This window comes from Poeciliopsis prolifica, unplaced genomic scaffold (assembly GCF_027474105.1).
Source record: "Poeciliopsis prolifica strain line A6 unplaced genomic scaffold, Auburn_PproV2 SCAFFOLD012, whole genome shotgun sequence".
NCBI classification, from domain to species: Eukaryota; Metazoa; Chordata; class Actinopteri; order Cyprinodontiformes; family Poeciliidae; genus Poeciliopsis; species Poeciliopsis prolifica.
In genome coordinates, this window is record NW_026562387.1 from 5,287,177 (window position 1) to 5,306,134 (window position 18,958).

At 41.3% G+C, this 18,958-nt stretch overlaps 1 protein-coding gene across 2 annotated transcripts in view; it reads right to left on the minus strand.

Moving 5' to 3' along the window:
* Positions 1–200: 200 nt before the first annotated feature.
* The window catches only part of LOC129364722 (matrix metalloproteinase-16-like), a 69,719-nt gene continuing 50,961 nt past the window's right edge, over positions 201–18,958 (minus strand). For both annotated transcript variants that reach the window (XM_055037544.1, XM_055037543.1), the window contains 5 exons: positions 18,199–18,416; positions 9,546–9,684; positions 6,062–6,212; positions 5,727–5,842; positions 201–2,570 (listed from right to left, as the gene is read on the minus strand). In XM_055037544.1, the coding sequence (XP_054893519.1) occupies positions 2,236–2,570; positions 5,727–5,842; positions 6,062–6,212; positions 9,546–9,684; positions 18,199–18,416 (959 nt within the window). In that variant the 3' untranslated portion in view covers positions 201–2,235. The remainder of the gene's footprint in view (positions 2,571–5,726; positions 5,843–6,061; positions 6,213–9,545; positions 9,685–18,198; positions 18,417–18,958) is intronic.

The following is an 18,958-nucleotide window of genomic DNA, read 5'->3' on the forward strand; positions in this document are numbered from 1 at the left end:
CCAACCTCTAAGTGTTAAATAGTCACAGATGGATTGTATTTTATGATTGGGTAACTTCTGAAGGGAGTCGAGTCAGAGTTTGATTTCGTTGCAGGTCGAGCTAATGGGCCGATTCCGAGCGATCGGTGCGTTCCTCTCCTACCGTTATTCAGGTTACTCAGATTCCTTCCTGCTGCACAAACGGAGAGATTGGAGGCAAGTTTTCATCATATATTGATCAGTTTATTCATTCAGTCAGAACATGATTTCTTTTTTTCGAGATGTCCCACAGTCTTACACAGAGAAGCCGTTGCGAGACATCCAACTGGACCATAAAAAACTAAGGAAAAAACAAATCAAAAGAACAATGTGAGCATGAAAATGGACACACATTCAAAGACTGCCGAGGCCAATTCGACTTGCCGATCATCCGATTTCCTGAACATATCCCAAAAGGTACCACTTGAATATTTTTTTTCCTTTGTTTTTTTAATTCTTTTTATTTTTTATTTAATATCATTGTACCTAGAAAAGGGGGTAGGCGTGGGAATTGGGACACACTGAAAAGGTACAAAAATAACAGCATTTTCAAGAGAAAAAGTTCCTCAGAAGTCGACGGGTTCTGAAGCCGCGCGGAGCAGAACCGGCCGTTTGTACAGTAAATGCTTGCATGCACGTTGACACAGGCACTGATCTCGACTCGTCTCGCCTCGCCGGGTCCTACGCTACGAGACAAAAAAAAAAAAAAGCATTCGCGGAACTCTGAGCTCTCGTAAAACAAGGCAGTCAACTTTTTTCCAATTTTTCCGTTTTGTTTTTTTGTGTGTGTGTGTGTGTGTGTTTTCTGTTCACACGTGACCTCACAGAACAACCACTGAGAGAGAAACACTTCCTCAAACCGAAAGGGACAAATTCGGTGAGACCGAGGCTGCCGTTCACCCTGCTTTTGTCATATGGAGGAAATAAAAAAACAAAACAAAACAAAACAAAAACAGTAAAAAATATCTTAACACACAGAAATAGTGGCTTTACTCCAGAACCTTCCAACAATAGAACACATTACTGCAATACAGGCTGAACCTACTGTGTATTGTACTCCAGAATAGCTCAGCAAACCAGTGCCGATTATTCTGCGTAGTGTAATAAAATCCAGAAAACACCAATCACGAGAAGCACTTATTTCAGCTTCTTTACAAAGAAACAAACCAAAAAAAAAGGAAAAATAAAAGCAATATACAGATAAAAGAAGAGAAAAAACCCCAAACAGATAAAAACCAAGGAACAGTAAAACCAAGCACAAGTCGTATGCTTCATATTTAAGGCGAGTTAAAATATTGCAGAATAATTTGGCCCCTGTGTCTCAAACAGACTGCCACAACAGTCAGAGCTCCCGACTCTCAATCGCTGCAAGGATCCAGAGAAGGGAAATCAGAACGACAAAAAAAAAAAAAGTAAAACAATAAAAAATACAAATGTGATCCTCTTTGGAAAGAAACAAACTTGTTTTGGTTTGGTTTGGTCTCAGGAGTTTGTTAAAGGGACAGCTGAGGACTCTCATTCTTGGATCAAATCTATTTTCCTTCAATTACAAATTAAGAAACGGAAACAAAAGAAGGCGTTTGACGATTGGTAAGAAGGTGATAAAGTCCTTGAAGGGTGGAGGATTTGAGTGGGCCATCAAGAGAATAAAAAATAACTGTTTTTTTCCCCAGACAACCTGATATGAGAGATGACGATGCAGTGTCCCGCCGTAAAAGTCCTCCCTCTGACTGAAAGCAGATAGGTCCAAAAAACTAAAGAAAAAGGGACGGGGTAGAAAGTCAAGTTTCAGAAATACAAAGTGATGCAGACCCTCTAGCGTTTTCTTGTTCTGTTTTTTTTTTTTTTTTTTTAAACGTCTGGGGATCAAAGGTCTGTTCTGGCAAAGATCCCTCTCCTGCTCCCCGTGTTGTTAAAAAGGCCGGGGGCTAACAAAGTCAGGGTTAGGTTCTGGGATCCCCTGAATCGCAGTCAGAATGTCTTGGCCGTTCCCGCAGGTCTGAACAAAAGAAACAGACCGCCAGAGAGACGGGGGGAGGCATGGCTGTGGTTTGTAATGAAGCGCTCCAGAGTCAGCTGTCCTCCTTCTTGAAAAAGTGACGGCTGTTGTCCTGTTTCAGTTTTTTTGTTGTCGATTTTCTTTTTTGTTAATTTTCTCCCGCCGACCGTCTCATCACCCCGCCCGCCCCCCGGCTCCCGTTAGTCTCTCTCGGCGGCTCAGACCCATTCCTGCATGGAGCGTTTGCAGTACAGTATGTGGCGCGGCGTGCCCTTCCTTTTGAACTGCACCACGGTGTAGACCAGCACCAGCAGGCACAGCGCGAGCACGCACGGGATGACAATGGCTATGGCCTTCACCGTGCTGGCCTCGTTGTCCAGCTCGATCACCACGTCAGAGTTGCCGTCGTCGGCCGGCTGGCGCCCGGGGTCCCTGGGCATCCGGTCGCAGCCCATGAAGTCCTTGACGAATGAGCGCGGGTATCCCGGCTCCACCCGCAGTAACTGGTTGTTGAACTTCCAGTACTCCTTTCCTCTATAGAAGTAGGTAAAACCTGAAGGGGAAAGAAAAAAAATTATATATATATTTACATATATATATATATATATATATACAAAAAAACTTGAATTCCAAGTCACCAATAAATCAATCCGATATACATCACTTGTTGCTTCTTTAAAAACATCTCAAAAACAGACAATATGGCTGACACTACATGCTTAATTTAACTCAAGTGGATTTACTAAAAGGTCACAGATTGCATATTTGAAATCAAACATCGGATTGTTTTCCTGATCCGTGAACATATCATGTTTACATGCTTCCGGGTGGAGGAAGAAAAAAAAAAACACTCTTCATTATGGAGTTTATTACTGTAGGAAGTACACTCAGACTTAGATATCATGGACATTTATGAAATTTAAGAAAATAATAAAACGTAGCTAGCTATTTAAAGTGAAACTGTCTTTATGTGTGTGGTTAATTAGAGAGTGAGAGAGAGCAAGACTTGACGCAAGAAAGAAAGAGACGCTACTCCATAACACCCTTTGTGTGTCAAAGAACATGCTATATTTCGCAAATGTTGGCAGCGAAATATAGCATGTAGCACATATATATATATATATATATATATATATATATATATATATATATATATATATATATATATATATATATATATATATATATATATATATATATATTATTAACCAAGGTAAACTCTTGACAAAGCATTCAGCTAAAACAGCTTCCAACACATTGTGCATTGTTCTACCTTTCTTTTCTGCCTTTCAGCCCTCCTGCTCTGTAAACTTGTCCTTACTGTCCCTCAGGTTTAATTATTTTGGTCGTAAATGCTAATGTGTAGTCAAGCTGAAGCCAGAACCGTCAAGAAGAATCACATAACACAGCATAAAATGTTACTTCTTTTAACTTTGGTGATCAAAAAATGCACAATCCAGAGTCAAAAATTTCAAGACTGCAATATCGCTACTGTTATGCATCAACGTTTGATGAAAGGTTCTGGGTTTTGGGCTGACACTGAATTGAGTCTCTAAAATGCTTGTTTGCTGTTTATTAAAGCTGAGTCCAAAAGCATGGCTGAAACTTGAAGTTCTCCTCGTTCTCTCTGGCCTCCTTTACACTTTTTCCTTGGTCATTTATTATTCATGCACACAATTTCTTGGGGAAGATGAGGGGAGAAATGGCCTAAATTTCAGGCAAGGAAGGGCCTGGGCTTATTTAATCGCTTGTTAGATGGAGATGTTCCTGGTGAAGCAGTGAAGAAGCATGGGGTGAGCTTTTTAAAGATTCATTTCGGAGCGAGACAAAATGATCAAACGCGCAAAGAAGAGGAAGAGCTGGAGATATAACATCAAACATGTCTCATTTAACCAAAACAATATCTGTCAGCCTAACCACGGTAACGCTGTTAAAATGGCCACTGAACTCCTGAAACTTCCTGACTGGAACTGAAGCTGCAAACTTTTCGCAAATCAACCTCCTACAGTCACAAAGGGTATACACAACGTACATTTTTACCAAACCAAACATCAAGTACAGAACAACAGTAAGCAGCTAGCTCAGTAGATAACAAGCCTCGCAAAATGAAGAGCGGTTTTGAGTAAATCTTGACTAGCTAGCTAATAGCCACTAACTATGCTAATGTTTGCTTCACAGCTCCCTATAACTAAAGGGTTTCATTCTTTCTGAACTGAATTTGGTGTCCTCTACCTAAAAATCTAAAAAAAATACACACTGGTAAAATCTGAACTCAATAATTCAACATAGATTTTTGGACAGTTTGAGTTCCAGAGAATATTTGTTCCTGCGGTGAAAATCTTAGATGCAAAAAGTTTGAATACCATTCCTGGCTAACCATTTATTCCTAAATTTATTACAATTGACAATATAGCTACCAAGTGGTGCAAAGCTTTCATTTCATTTTTAAAAAATTGGTTCTAAAAATACATAAACTCAATAGCTCTGCACTGAACATAAGGTCTTTAAAATATTTATGAAGCCATTATTTTACCCATAAAATCCCATTAACTGAGAATTTCAGTGTTTAATTCAGTGTTGGCCCATCATAAGAGCTAGACAAACATAAAAACTGCAAGGTATAGACAGATTCCCTGGCAGAACTGCCAGTTTCTCACTTGTGAAATTGTTATCTTAAATGATGATTCAATTGTTTTCTAAAAAAACTATAAAAATCATTTTGTTCTAGGACAGTAGCTACCAAGGACTGGACTTAGATACATCTACACAAGTGCATCTCACATGAAAGCTGTTTGGTATTCATACAACATGTAATCTGGTAAAAACTACTGTGGAATATAGCTAGGTCAACAATGCCCTCAAGCCCTCAAAGCCTGCTGCCTCACTCATGTTATCAATTGCTCCAGGATAGACATTATGCCTATTTGGGTCAACTGCGTCAACGTGATCCTTGACACATGGTATCCGCAATCAGTCAGACGGGCTAATAAACGCACGGTGGCACAAAGACGAGCAAAAACGCGCACACGGATGTCTGCTGGATACAAATCCATCCTTCACGCTCCGATAGATACCTGCTACATGACCTCGCCAGGACACACACACACTGCCAAAGATCTGGCGGCAGATCCTCGCCGCAGATGGGCCGAGGTTTCAACACCACCTGCTCTGCTTTTTCCAACTGTGCCGCTGCCAATGCCACACACCAAACCCACCTGGCATAACGTCCACGGCAAAAGCTTTTCCCTTTTCCTAAGGTTATTTTACAGGCCTATAGGTGAGCTTAGTGAGAGTTAAGACATTCCACCTCCACACCGCTGAAGAGGGCCAGTTGGCTCAAACCAGTGCCCAGCGGGGATCTCGTCCTTTCTACTTTCCATAGCTCTGCTCCAACTGGGTCTCACTGCAGCATGGGACGATTATGAAACGATTTCCCTTCGACGCCATCAACAAACAAAGGCAGGCTTTTTGTGGGATAAAGTTGTTAAACTGTTTGCCATGTGCAAACACTGTCTGGCTCTACTGATGTTTCATGGAAGTGTGACACCAGCTAAAAATCAGCGGGTAACTGGGGCAAATTTCAATCAATCCTAGCCTGGTTTAGCTCCCATGCCCCATGTGCCGGCAATCAGCCAGAATCGATGCCGCCTGGCACATGACTGGTGTTGTCATTGCTACCGCACCATATTAGGCATGACAGAGATCGTACCATGGGCTTTGTCGACGAAGGCCCCCTGTGGTGAAGGGGGCACCCCTTTCCACACTGAGATGGGCTTTGGATACCCAGGGTCCATGGTTCTCTTCTCCTCATTGTAGCGCCAGTACCTAAACAGAAACAAATGATGAGCCACAGGAGGACAAAGCAGAAGCTGGCAACTATACAGTTTAAACTGACAACAGATGGTGGAATATTGTCCTAACACATGTTGGGTTAAGGAGTTATTCCATCCGAATGCATTTCAACGCGGGTTTTGAATATTCTCTGTCTTTACAAACACATCTATTCTTGATCTTTTTTTTTCTGCTTTCTCCAACGTTCCCCACCTGTCTCCTTTGAAGAAATAGGTCTTGGCCACGTCCTCCCACCACACGGCCGTCTCGATGCTCTGGGACGGCATGCCGTGGCTAAACTGGGTGATGTCCCTTGGGTAGTCAGGCTCCAACTTCGTGTCCTTGTATACCCAGAATTGCTTTCCTGCATATCAGGAACAAACAGAAGGAATGAATAATTAAAACGAGGCAGACGGGCAACAGCAAGACACTCGCCAAGAGCAGGGAAAGCTTCATAGCAAACTTTAGGGAATAATCTGCTGCTTTGAGTTACTCTTTTGGATCTGGATTTTTACCCGATCTATAACAGGTGCTACTCTGAATTATACACACAAGGATGTGAATAACGAGTAAAGTAGCTTTGCTGTCACTTTCCTATCAAGTATGCTGTCATCCCTGTTGGTCGAGCACCTTCTTCCACCACACTTTGCCCTTCTTCCTGTTAAGTAATTGGGTTAAGCAGCACATTTTTGACACAGTGTGACCCCAGGAAATGCATTTCTGTATCACTGGAGGAGTTGAAGGCTGTGCCAGGAAGAGGCTCCAGTGGGGGGGAGGTGAATGTTCCCAGAGAAAAAGAAAAGCACATTCCTGTCAACACTGGGAGTACAAATGTGATAATATCGAAAACCTTTTACGCATTTATTGGTCTTTCTCCTCACAGTTTTGTTTCATCTCAGGTCAAGAGAAGTCCAAATGGAATGTTTTTGTATTATTTTTCCCCTCCACGTTTTATCACTTTATGTCAAAGCGCACACCTTCTGACAGCTGAGCAGTTGCTTGTGGTTTTTACAGTTTGATTAATATTTCAAGGCTTAACACGTCTTAGCCAAAGAAAACAGAAATGTGCATTCAAAAGAAAAATAGGAGTGTGCAAACTGAGGTTATTGCACCTTTATCCCTTGCTAGTTTCTAAATAAACACCAGTGATGAAGTGAGATTAGTGGACATCCTAAACTCTTGCAAGCTCAGCATTAAAATGCCCTGAGCACCTTTTACTTAAACATGCAGAAAGTCAGGCAAAGTCCTGGTATTCAGAACTTTTCACTGTTATTATAAAAACTACAAAAATGTGGATTCATCCTGGAAAAACGAAATTTGCAAAGAGAGCATTTAAATGGAAGGAGATGTAGAACAGGGTGTTGCTTGAATATTAACGGGGAAAAATAGACTCCTATTGGAAAGGAAATTCCTGTCATTTTGTGTTTTTCTCCTACGGTTCAACGCTTATTGTGGGTCACGCTTCCTCTGACACTAACACACCACACCCTGAGATTAATGGAGTCTCCCCTCTTTACCTCCCAAAAGCAATGAGTTCAAGCTGATTCAAACACTCCTCCTCAAAACATACCAGATTCTTTTTCTCTCTCAATAAAATCTGAGTTTCCTCCTTAGTTTTGGTCATTTTTTAAAAATGGGAGCTGACTTGAATCAGCCACAGTACTTCGAAGTTGTAAGGGTTGCTTTGATGCTGTGTTGACTCAGGCCAGTGACTAATTTCCCCTGCTTGCTTGACCTTAGCTTTGAATGGAGAGTGAAATGGGTAATGAGGATGTCTTACAAAGTCATTAACACTCCTTGAATTATTACAACCACAAAGTTATTTTGTGTTTTATTGGGTTTATTGTAAGGAAGCATAATAACACATTTATTCACCAATCGATAAAATTACTCCAACTCATCAATTGTAGAAGTTGGAATGAAAAATCCTCACAGTTGGGTGTGAAAGTTTGGGAACAAGCAGGACTCGGCGACGTTTCGGCCCTCAGTCACACCGTTCCTTATTTTCCAATCAATTTAGGAATCTCTAAATCTGCTTGAATTGTTGTAATATATCTGGGCTATTGTTATAGCACTTGTCATGATTCTTCAGCAGTGTCACATAAGTGTATTACATAGGATTTTTGATGTTTATTCAACAGTCTTTAAATATGTCCAGAAAACCTGAATTAGACAATGATCAAGATACATATGTATGCAAAGGCGCACTTATTGCTATACCATTGAATCACAAGGCCTGTTTATTATATCACACCAAGTACGACAGGAAAAAAAAATAGAAACAGGGAAGCAATGACTTAACAAATAGCAGAGCATTTCCCTGAAGCAAAGAGCAACACAGGCTGTTTCTAGGTTTAGACTGGTGGTGTTAACTAGGACGCTTTTAATGCACGAGAACAACCAGGACCTCAATGAAAGCCAGACTTCATTGACCCCACCAGCTGCCACCAACCCTGGTGTTAGGACTGTCCTCAGAGCTGCACACGGTGAACCAACAACAGGCAGACAGAGAGGGTTTTTTTTGTTTTGGATTACGAACTCTTGAATATCAGAAACGGTAGATTATTTACTGCGTCTGGGTTTTTGGGGAGAATTTATGAGACTTCAGAGCTGCATTTTACCTTTTTGTTCTGAATTCTCCAAAATGTGAACAGAATAAGACTGTGTTGCATGAGTTTAAATGAGAAATGGTATATTGTTCGTTTGTATTTACTAAATCCATCCAGTCAGGGCAGTACGCAAAGTGAAGGAAAAGGCAGTGAAGTCCAAGTTGCAGGGGTTGCAGCAAACGAGCGAGCAAGCAGTCTTGCATTTCCAGGAATTGTTTGGGATTGAAAATAGAAATTCTGCCGAGAGAGTATTTGTAGTTTTCATCCCGGCAAACTTTAATGGCTTGTCAGCAACCCCTTGCATCACACCACCACCCTTCTTTCTTTCTTTTTATCCTTCCTCTCTTCTTCTGTGAAGTGTGTGCAAATACACAGACTGCCAAGTTTGTTTGACGTTTCTTTCAAGTGTCGTCTTGGCTCTGACATAATTGGCTTCAAAGCACTTTTACTGCTTGGTCTACATTTAAATATGTAAAAAAAAAAATCACACAAGCACAAAAAAAAAAAAACCTCAAATCATGCATCATTAAAATGTAGCTTGCAGTAAAGATTCTTGGAATCAACAGCGATTTCCTAAAGCAATCCAAATGGAGGGGGGGTTTTAGCTGCGGTTGATGATTTTTACTGAATATACAGTTTGTTTCCACAAGCAACCCCAGAGCATATGCGTTATTTACAATCAGATGCGTAGGATTACTAAACTAAACGGACTGTTAATCTTTCCCAGATTCACAATAAAATCTTGTAGCGATTTGAGAGAGCGGTTAAAAACGTCTTTCTTCTTGCAGATGCAAGCGCTCATAGAAAATTCTTGCAGAATATTGGAAGCAAGGGGTGTATATCAGCTTAGAAAAAAAAAAAAAGAAACGAACATAACACTCCCATGTAAACAGATCTTGAGGCAAAGCTCGCTGTTGCTGAACGGCACACAAGAGAGATCTCATAAACCAGGATTACACAGACACAATATTTGCGTCGAAGTGTAGGATCAAAGCTTTCTGAGAAACGCTCCCCACTGGAGAGGAACCGTGAGGAGCTACACGATGAAGGCAAAGATGAGTGGTGCTGGTGAGTGAACGACGCCTCACCTTTGAAAAAGACGAACTTGCCCTCGCTGTTCTCGTAGACGGCGTCTATCTTTGATGGCAGCCCCTTCCAGAACACGCTGATGAGCATAGGGAATCCCGGCAATACAGAGTTGTCTCTCATCCGCCAAACCCAGTGGTCCTGAGATGGAAGAAGATGTCGGTAAAGTATTAGAGTGATATTTTTAGGAATACTCTCTTTATATTCAAAGGTAGAAATGGTAACATTTGTAAGACAAAGAGGTTCTTTGTTTTTCTGCCCGGTTAGCAAAAGGCAATACATCATATCTTTAAGACTCTTTAAGACAGGTAATTTTGTGGATATTTTTGGCTCATTTGTCTCCATGAGACGCTTGTCCAGGCGTCCTTTCACAAAAGCTCTTTTTAGTCCGCTTGGAGAGGTTGGAAGCACAATCAAAATCTGATGCAAACTCTGGTCTCACTAAAAACATGGGTGTCGGTTCGATTAAAGTGAGTTCCAGCCAAAAGCAGGTAGCAAAGTATAGCATAGGGCATTCTGGGTAAATACAAGCAAAACAAAGTTGTTGCTTTGGTTATGAGAGAAATCACTCGTGGTGTTTTGCCAAGGACAAAAGAAAAATCCTACAACCGCTAATGTCCGACACGACTCCATTTTTGTCTACATTTTGTGAAAAACAATGATGCACTCAAGTCTTCTTCTGAGGTTGTTTCCTCCAGTGGTTCTTGGTGTAGCACCGCCACTGGCGAGGAGGTGAACAGGTTTTCTTAAAGGGTTGAACATGAACCGTACTAGCTGAAATACATCTTCATTACTCATTATTTTAACTAAAGATTTACAGCTGCAGTTCAGATTCTTTAAAAAAAATTGCTATCACCAATAAGAAGCAAGTTCACAAGCTGCTAACTTGAGCATCTTTAGTGGTAACAGTTAGCCAGTCACAGTTTTACAGCCATGCTATTAAATGGTTTATTTCTAGTCCATCACCCTGCTACTCCCCTTCGCAACCACTTGTTGGTCGCTCTAACTGCTGTCTTTACAAGCCTGCTTCCTCAAACAACCCTTTCCTCCTTCACTTCAAAATGAGAGTTTCAAATACAGATACAATATGTACATTTTAAATCACCTGCCTCCACATCTGCCGCCAATATTTACAGCTAAGACAGCGACTATACCTACTTTACTTTGATAAAAGAAAAAAATTGCGATTTTAATACTTGCACCACGATGAAATATAAAAATATTCAGTGTCTCTCAGCTCTAACCAGGTTTTACTCTCTTGTACTTGATCTGTCACTGAGAACTCATACATGTGCAGTTGGCATGCTGAAATTATTATGAAAAACATAAAAATCGATTATTAATCCAGTTTCTGTAACAGATTTTTGATTTCACTTTCAACACTGCTCAGATGCAAGAACAACCCAAAGAACAGAGGAGCTTTGTGTACTGCAACCTATTTAGCGCTGAATTCTAGGCAAGTGTTTGCTTTGCTCTGCTTAAACAACAGAACCTGCTGTCACCGATAAACCCTGGCTTGCCTGCTTTGACAGCTGTTCTGCCTCAAAAGACACACTTTCTCAGGTTTCCTGGGAATGGCTCGTTTACACACGCAGAAGTTGAAGAACACACTGGGAAAACCATCACGTATCTGGGGGGAAACGATAACCGGGGTCTGATTTCCTTTGGGGGCGGCAGGGGGACATGAGTAGCCAAGTGGAAGGTGTGTCCTTTTGATGTTGGGCGAAACTTGATGACAGAGGGCGCCGGGGGAGACCCAGCTGCGAAAGCCATTACAGCCTGCCGAGATGTCCCACCCCTTTGGCGATGAACGGCCAATTGAACGTGCTCCGCGCTCGGCCTCAGCAGCCTGACCTCGTACATGCCGAGAGACGCAGCGAGGGAGAGGAGACAACTCATCCTCGCAGCCTGCCTCTTTCACAGTCAAAGCTGAACCAACTATTCATGAAACGTGTCTTGCCCTGCTCTTTCTCTCGTCGTCAAATCCAATTGTTTCACTGGGACTGCACTCTATCTGGACTCTGTCTCCTTTTTCATTTCCCCTTTGTCTCTCGATTCTGCCTATCTACCCCTTGCTATGCCTGCTGCCTCCATAGATTCTTAACAGTGTAGCATTTTTCCTCTGTGCAAGGTCTGCCCGGTAATTGAAAACAGTTCAAACTGAGAAATTTAACCCCTTTGAATGCTTCTGACTGTAGAAAGGGCACACTCCCTCTCTGAAAATAAAGCTCCAGCAAGAACACATTGCCTTGCAGAAAAGTTTTTGCAGGCGCTTTGCAATTACTTGAAAAATAATCAGGAAATTTCAGCTTTTGGTTCATGTATGTTTTGCGAAAGTGCTTTCACCCGGGCTAGATTACCACATGTTCTCTATCAGGCTTTGAATTCTGCACTGATCAGACAGATAAATTAACTATATCCGCCAACAAGGGAAAAAAAAAAAATTACACAAACTGCAGAAAGCGTTATCAGACTGTAGATGACTTCAGCGCTTTGTAAAGCCAAAATCAATACAGCACAGCGCATTATTGCACAAAATGAGGTGCGGCGCATTTCTGATTATCAGAGCTGTGCTTAGAAGCCGTAACAGTGACATAAAGCCCCGTTACGACCACCATTGAAATCGATCCCAACGTGCGTCTTCGCCTGGCATGAACGTGTCTGAGGAAAGAGGTGAAAATGTCAGTCACCGTTAAGGGCTTACATTTTCTGATGCACACCCACAGAGACTGCTCCTTCTGTAGTAATACCTCTGCTTAAGGCCTGCATTGTTAATAATAGATTATAAACCATGGAAGGATAGAAAATTATATTTTCAATACAGTACAAACAATAACACAAACTCGCCTACTGGCCATGAATGTTTCACTACATCTAATGTCCTTTCTATTTAGACTCTATCCCAACCTGTAAAAGTGTCTGGGTCTAAGTTATCACACCTTAATTAGTAACAGCTACACTTTTAGATAGTCAATAATGAAGCTGGCTCATACATGCTGTAGATACGGTTCCAAAAGAACCCTAATGGGATGACTTGCTGTATCGTGGTTTTCCATCTCCATCTTTGCAGAGCTGGGAAAAGAGAAAAACGCTACAAAGACGTGGCTACTGTGTTCTCATTACTGGACGTGGGAGTCAGAGCATGTCTCAGACATCAGCAATCCTAAGCAGCAAGGGACCCCCCTGGCTTCCCACAATCCCCTGCTCTGTAATTGTCCTTATAAATGACTGCTGAGAATATATAATGTATGTCCTGATCTAGTCTAAGGGTCTCATTTAAGAGATTTTATGCTTGATTGAGATCTGGGTCACTGAGTGCAACTTCAACTTAATCTCTATTGGTTTATGTTAGAAGCAACAGCAGCCTAAGGTTATTACAACACACATCGATGGATGACTATTGCAAAAGCTATCTATAAGCCACTGAACATGTACTTATATTATAAAAAAATAGTTTTTAAACTTTAAACTTGAGACTGAAAGTGATGTTTGAATCGTTTATGCATTTTTAGCGAAGTTTACAATATTGGGTGGCATGTTTGTGTAAGAAACAATAACTGGGCAAAATTGGAAATCGAAATCAATCTCAGTCTATGACAGCCTGAAAGTTACATCACTACTTATTTCAAAGTTTTGTATCTCCAAATGTTATTTGGAAAATATTTCTGTAATTATATAAAAAGAAAACAGCTGCTTATTGAGAGCAAAGATTAATAGGGCAAAATGTGTGAAGCTGTCAACCATCATTTTTGATCAATAATTACATTTCAGAATATAGGAAAATCAATAAGCATTGTAAAATATCGGAGCAATATCGCTTTCTGCGAGGTTTCGTTCATCTTGTCGGCTTTTTGTTGCATCAAGAAAATATTAAAGCTTAGAGGAAAGTATGTTGTAGCAAATGTTTGACCTAAATCTCAAAATCCCCCTGTATGGATTTTCTGGCTCTACGAACTGACAAGATATCAAGTGAGCCATAAACCCAAAATCCAAACTTCAATAATAATGTCTGAGACTCGACATCCAAGTTTTACAGCAGCAGCAGCAAAAAAAAAAAAAGAAAACCCTTGATGGAGTCCTGGAAACTTTTGCGTCTGGTTGCAGTCAGACGGCGTGGCACGGCGGTGCAGCACATCTGTGGAACAGCTGCAGGGAGCTTGGTTGCAATTAATGCAGAAGAAAAGAACTAGTCATGTATGAATCCATGCATATGGATGAAAGTGTGTCCTACCCCCCAAATTCCGGTGGGAACCCATATGGTTTGGGAGTTCACTGGGAGTGGGAACGGGAATAGCTGAAGAGTTGAAGCTGGTACCTCTGCAGTTTTCATGGGACATTAACTGGAGATGCCGAATCCAGACCGTCATCGGTGAACCTTCGCTGACCCCGTGTCGCCCCGCTACAAAGAAAAATAGCCGACCATAAAACTACCGCCCACGCAGGCGTGTCGGCCGGCCTGTAGGTTCAGATTAACAGGCCTGGTGTAAATTAGGCCTGAGTGCGGCTAGGTGGGAGAGCTGCACCCATATTTCATCCAGCTACACACTTATTACACACCTTGCGAGTGTGCTGGCACACTACCAATATTTGCACTATTTGTCAGGTTACAACCAAATGTCAAGGAGCATGACTGTTTGCCACTGCAAACAGAGATTCACGGCATATCTGCAATAACGTCGTGTAATTATGTGAACTTATGGGGGCTAAATACAAATCCAAAAAACTGAACATAATGTATAAATTCCTCTACTTTGGTGTGCCACACATTTGATTGTTTGTGTGATTTGTGAAAAAGTTTTGCAAGCGACGATTTCCACACGGTTGTAGTTACAAAATCTTCAGATATGTTGATCTAATCCTGGAAAATGAATGATCAGATCAAGATCAAGACAAGACATACTAACATAATTAACACCAAGAGGATCAACTTTAGGTAGGGATTTTGCGTGTGTACGTTTTTAGCTAATCCTCCGCTTTTCGTGCTGTGGCTGCTTATCGTGATCGCCCACTGAGGCCCATCGCAGCAAAGATTATGACCTTCGTGTTGCATCTGGATGCGGCGCTGCGTCTGCTACGCTTCCACATGTGGATCATTTGAGCAGTTAGGCAAAAATGCTCTGTTTCCAGAAACAGCAACGTCCAATCTCTGGTTTCTCTATTTCGAAGTTCTGAGGGGCCGCCTCAGGTGCAAATCGCTGATATTTCTAACTATGCAAGGTTCAAATGTAGGAGTAGAAGGAAAACAGGCTCATCATTCTAAAGTACATGCAGCTATTATCCTGGCACATTAAGAGGAAATGTTCTATTTATGCGTAAATGACTGTAATGTTAATAGGCTCTGATGTGCGTTCAAAGAGAGAAAACAATCAAGTGAAAATAACACCCACAGTTACGAGTCAATATGGTTGTGTTCATTAGAGCTACACTGTGAACGAAGCTCTTCACCTTTTTTTTTTTGCCTTGTTTGTTCTTCTCAAAATGCAGTTGTGCACATTTAAATGAAGCTACAACTCATACATTCTCCTAAAAAAAACATGTCTGACATGACTTATACATGCAGAAGGTCAGAGTGGAAGTGAGAGCACAATATACGTCAACTTGAGTGAAAAAGTTGCATTTTGTTTCCTGCAAAGAGCAGGTTTTTCGCCTATAAAAAAAGCTTTGCAGCTTTCGGAGTATTTGCACCAGATGAACTCTGAGAGTTCCCAAGCATCTGCAGTCTGCACCTACTGCTCAGATCTCTGCTGTAATGACTTGGCCGAGACCACACTCCAGTCTTATAAAACAATCAAGTAGGATGGTGAGTAAAGTCGAGCGGCCCAGGCCAAATGGCTCGCAAAACCAACGAAACCAAGCGTATAATTCATGAAACCGACCAAGCACTGAGGAAACTGCTGTTATAAATGACAGCAAAGCAACGCAGCATAAGCAAACACGAGACTGCACATCATTTCAGAAATGTAAGCCATCAGTTCAAGCTGGTCTTTATGTCTCATTTGTAGGCTTTGGCAAGTTCTGACGGTAAATTTATCAGGGTCTGGAGTAATACAAACATCTCTAATTATGAATCCAGATAAACTTCTTTATAGTTGGACAGCTTCCTGCGCGAAGGGGGAAAAAAAGGTGTTAACACGATACGTCAGTTATTTCGGAGAAACCTGGCCACGCTTTCACCGAGGAAGGAGAAATATAAGAACCACCTGCTCCTCCGGGGGGGAACGAACTAACATTTTGAATCCAAGTCAAACTCTTTTGCCGGTTTTCATGTTTGGAAATATCTCTTGACATTCTGAGACGCGGATTACGCTAAACAGGTGAGCAAATCACAGAGTCTTAATGTTGTTGGTGGTCCTAATGAGGTAAAGGCGGCGGGGCTTTACAGCTTCGTTTACGAGGGTCCTGCAACAAATCAACGCTGTCTTCCAGCGTTTTCGCGAGGATTTTGTTTGGCCCTTTGGGAAAAGGTGAGCTGGTGCTGCGGAAGCATTTGGAGCTGTGAGAAACGTGAGCCAAGCAGTTTCGACAACTCCGTCCGAAACTGGTTTGCTGACATTTGCAGCTGTAAATGCCTGAAGGGCGGGTTTTCTTGGCACTTTCCTCAACCACATGGCCCTCTCATCCATACGGTAAAGGCTGAGCTTCTATTCAACACTGATGTTGAGATCTTTTACACAAAAAAGATCTTATTTTCAATACTCTGGTTACTATTTGAAATAGAAATCAAGGTTTTTCTGGCCTGAGTTATCTGAGAATAACTTTCGTATTCAAATATAAAAAGGTATTTCCGCTGCCAATCACTGATCCAAGCCAATCAAGAAAATATTGGCCAACTCCAGTCCTTGGCTGATTGAATGGTGAATTTCCAGTTTACTGTCTAATAATGAAGTTCTTAAAAAATTGTAATACAACTGTGGGTAGGTAAAAAGGTTGAGAACCAGAAAAAAAGAAAAAAACTCCCAAGGCAAAATTTGCTTTTTAGTATTCGAGTTAAGTTTCATCTAACTTTCAAAATGGACTGTAAAAATGGGATTCTTTTAACAGCCCAAATTTTATGATTATCTGGAGATTTTTCTTTTTTGTCTAATTTCTAGTGCAATTATCTTAATACACTTGAAATAAGACACAACTAACTTCTCGGCAACATAGAAGCTCGTTTCTAAGTTAATAATTTCTTAATGTTGATGAGAAAGTTATAGTTCCACTGACAGATTATTTCACTTGTAACAAGAGAAAAGTGTTTTCTTATAAGTGAAAAAGTCTGCTACAGGAACTAGCACTTTTTCATCAAGCTTAAGCAGTTATTGACTTAAAACAAGCGCCTCCATCTTGCTGTAAGGTTATTTGTAAGTTCGTTTTGCCTCTAAGGTATTTGCACTAGAAATTAGACCAAAAATACTTGGTAAAATTTTGTGTTTTTGTTCTACTATGCTACTTTAAAATTATTTCCTTCTTTAGATGATGTTTCCATGCCCTGAGAATATCAATCTGTCACAAATTCATGCTTGAAATTGGCCAGATAGGTATTACGTTTACAGTGATCTTATCAGAATTGGCCTACAAAACTGTGATTGTTTCATCTATAATTTCACTAATTTTTGACTCTTGACTTCCTAAACTCAAAGTCGCCTGAAGATGGCTGAACATTGTCTCTGTCTCGAGCTGAATATATCCCATGATCCTGCCCTCGGAGGTACTATGAGCTGCGAACATCATGTGAAAGAGACAGGGAGAGACTTTAGGCTATAATGAAAAAAAAACAACAAAAAAAACACAATCTGGGCTTTGAGTCTACCGGCTCCGACTCACAGACAGATTTATCTCATTCGGAGAGTTTAAATGAAAACCTTGGTGTCTGGAGCGCAAACACACAAAGAGGGTTTTCCATGCCTCCTTTCCACAAGCCTCCTATTTAACAAGTGAATGTAATCTATTTATATCTGCTAGACAAATTCACTCTCACATAAAGTAAGGTCACAACATCTCCACTCAGTGAGACTCACACAGGACAACTTTGTGCTGGTCTTAAGGTTAGAATGTGTTTCAAAGCCTTGTCTTCACTGGCTTCCACCAAGGATGAATGTTTTTTTTCTCACTCTCCGGGGCGAAAGCACAGCACTGTTCATATGTTTGCATTTGGTTTTGGTAAAATTTCCACTTTATCCAAATTTCTAAACATTGGTGCCCCGGATAGCCTCCAAAGAGCCCCAACAGGAGAGAAAAGCGCTCTATGTTAGTAGCTTTCACCATTTTTTTACAACAACTCTATAGCAAATGTTTGATATTACCTGCCCAGACTGAATCTGAAGCAGATTAGTTGAAAAAAATCCCACCCAATGTATATTTATGCAGTGCTCCAACCTCTTAACGATCCATTCTTTATTCGCCTCCGGTCGGCAGAATCTGCCCTTTTCCAGGCAGACCTCAAACTGACAGACCGTTCAAATAGCTCTGCGTTAAATCTGCTGTGGTTGTTTCAGGCAACAACTGATACATTTTTCGCCAGAAAAGTCAGGGAGAAGAAGTCTACCTCGAGGCCATGTGATCGCTCTCACCGCTGAGAGATTCAGACGACGGGTAAAAGGAAAACAGCTGCGAGGTTCGAAGTGAGCGAAGAAGGCCCCGGGTTTGTTTTGACACGACAGACTCTCCGTTTACCTTGAAGACGAACATCTCCCTCCTCAATATGGCCACCGTGTTGAAGCCTCCGTCGCAGATGTTCGGGATGGCGTTGGGATGGGACGGCCTGTCTCCTGGGGGCAGCCTCGGAGGTCGCGTCTGCCTGTCTGGTTTGCGGGGATCCGAGGGAGGATGGGAGCGCGGCGGGGGCGCCGTGGGCAGAGGCTTGGTGGGCTGGGGGTTCCTATCAGGAGGCCCTGGGGAAAATGAAGAAAATAAATCTCACTTGTCGTCACACTTTTAATCTGAACAATGTTTTTACCACCTTTTCAACTATGGTGGAGGGAAGTGGGGAGAAATTGGCACAATAAATCTCACCTTAACAGATTATGAATGTAAAGTCAAAATATTTCATCTCTCAATGGTGCAAAAGAACTGTAATTATTGTTTCTATCAGAATTTCTGGTGGCACAATTAATGATACCCTAAAAAAAATAAAAATAAATATATATATACATCAATTCAAATTTTTTGAAAGGAATTCCAAACTTTTTTGGGTTCATCTCTGTGTATATAATGTTTTCTCATTCATAATTCATCTTCCTGTTTCCCTTTAGGACACAAACATGCCGTGACACCGGGGTAAGTATATTTTATGATATTTTTATGACATGGTAAACAGATGTCTGGAAGTTGCAGAACATTTTATAAATGTGAAATAATTTTGAAGTTTGTTTTAGTCAGATGAGACACAAGATGGCTTCAATTCCAGTCACCATAAGATCCAACACCTAAAGCG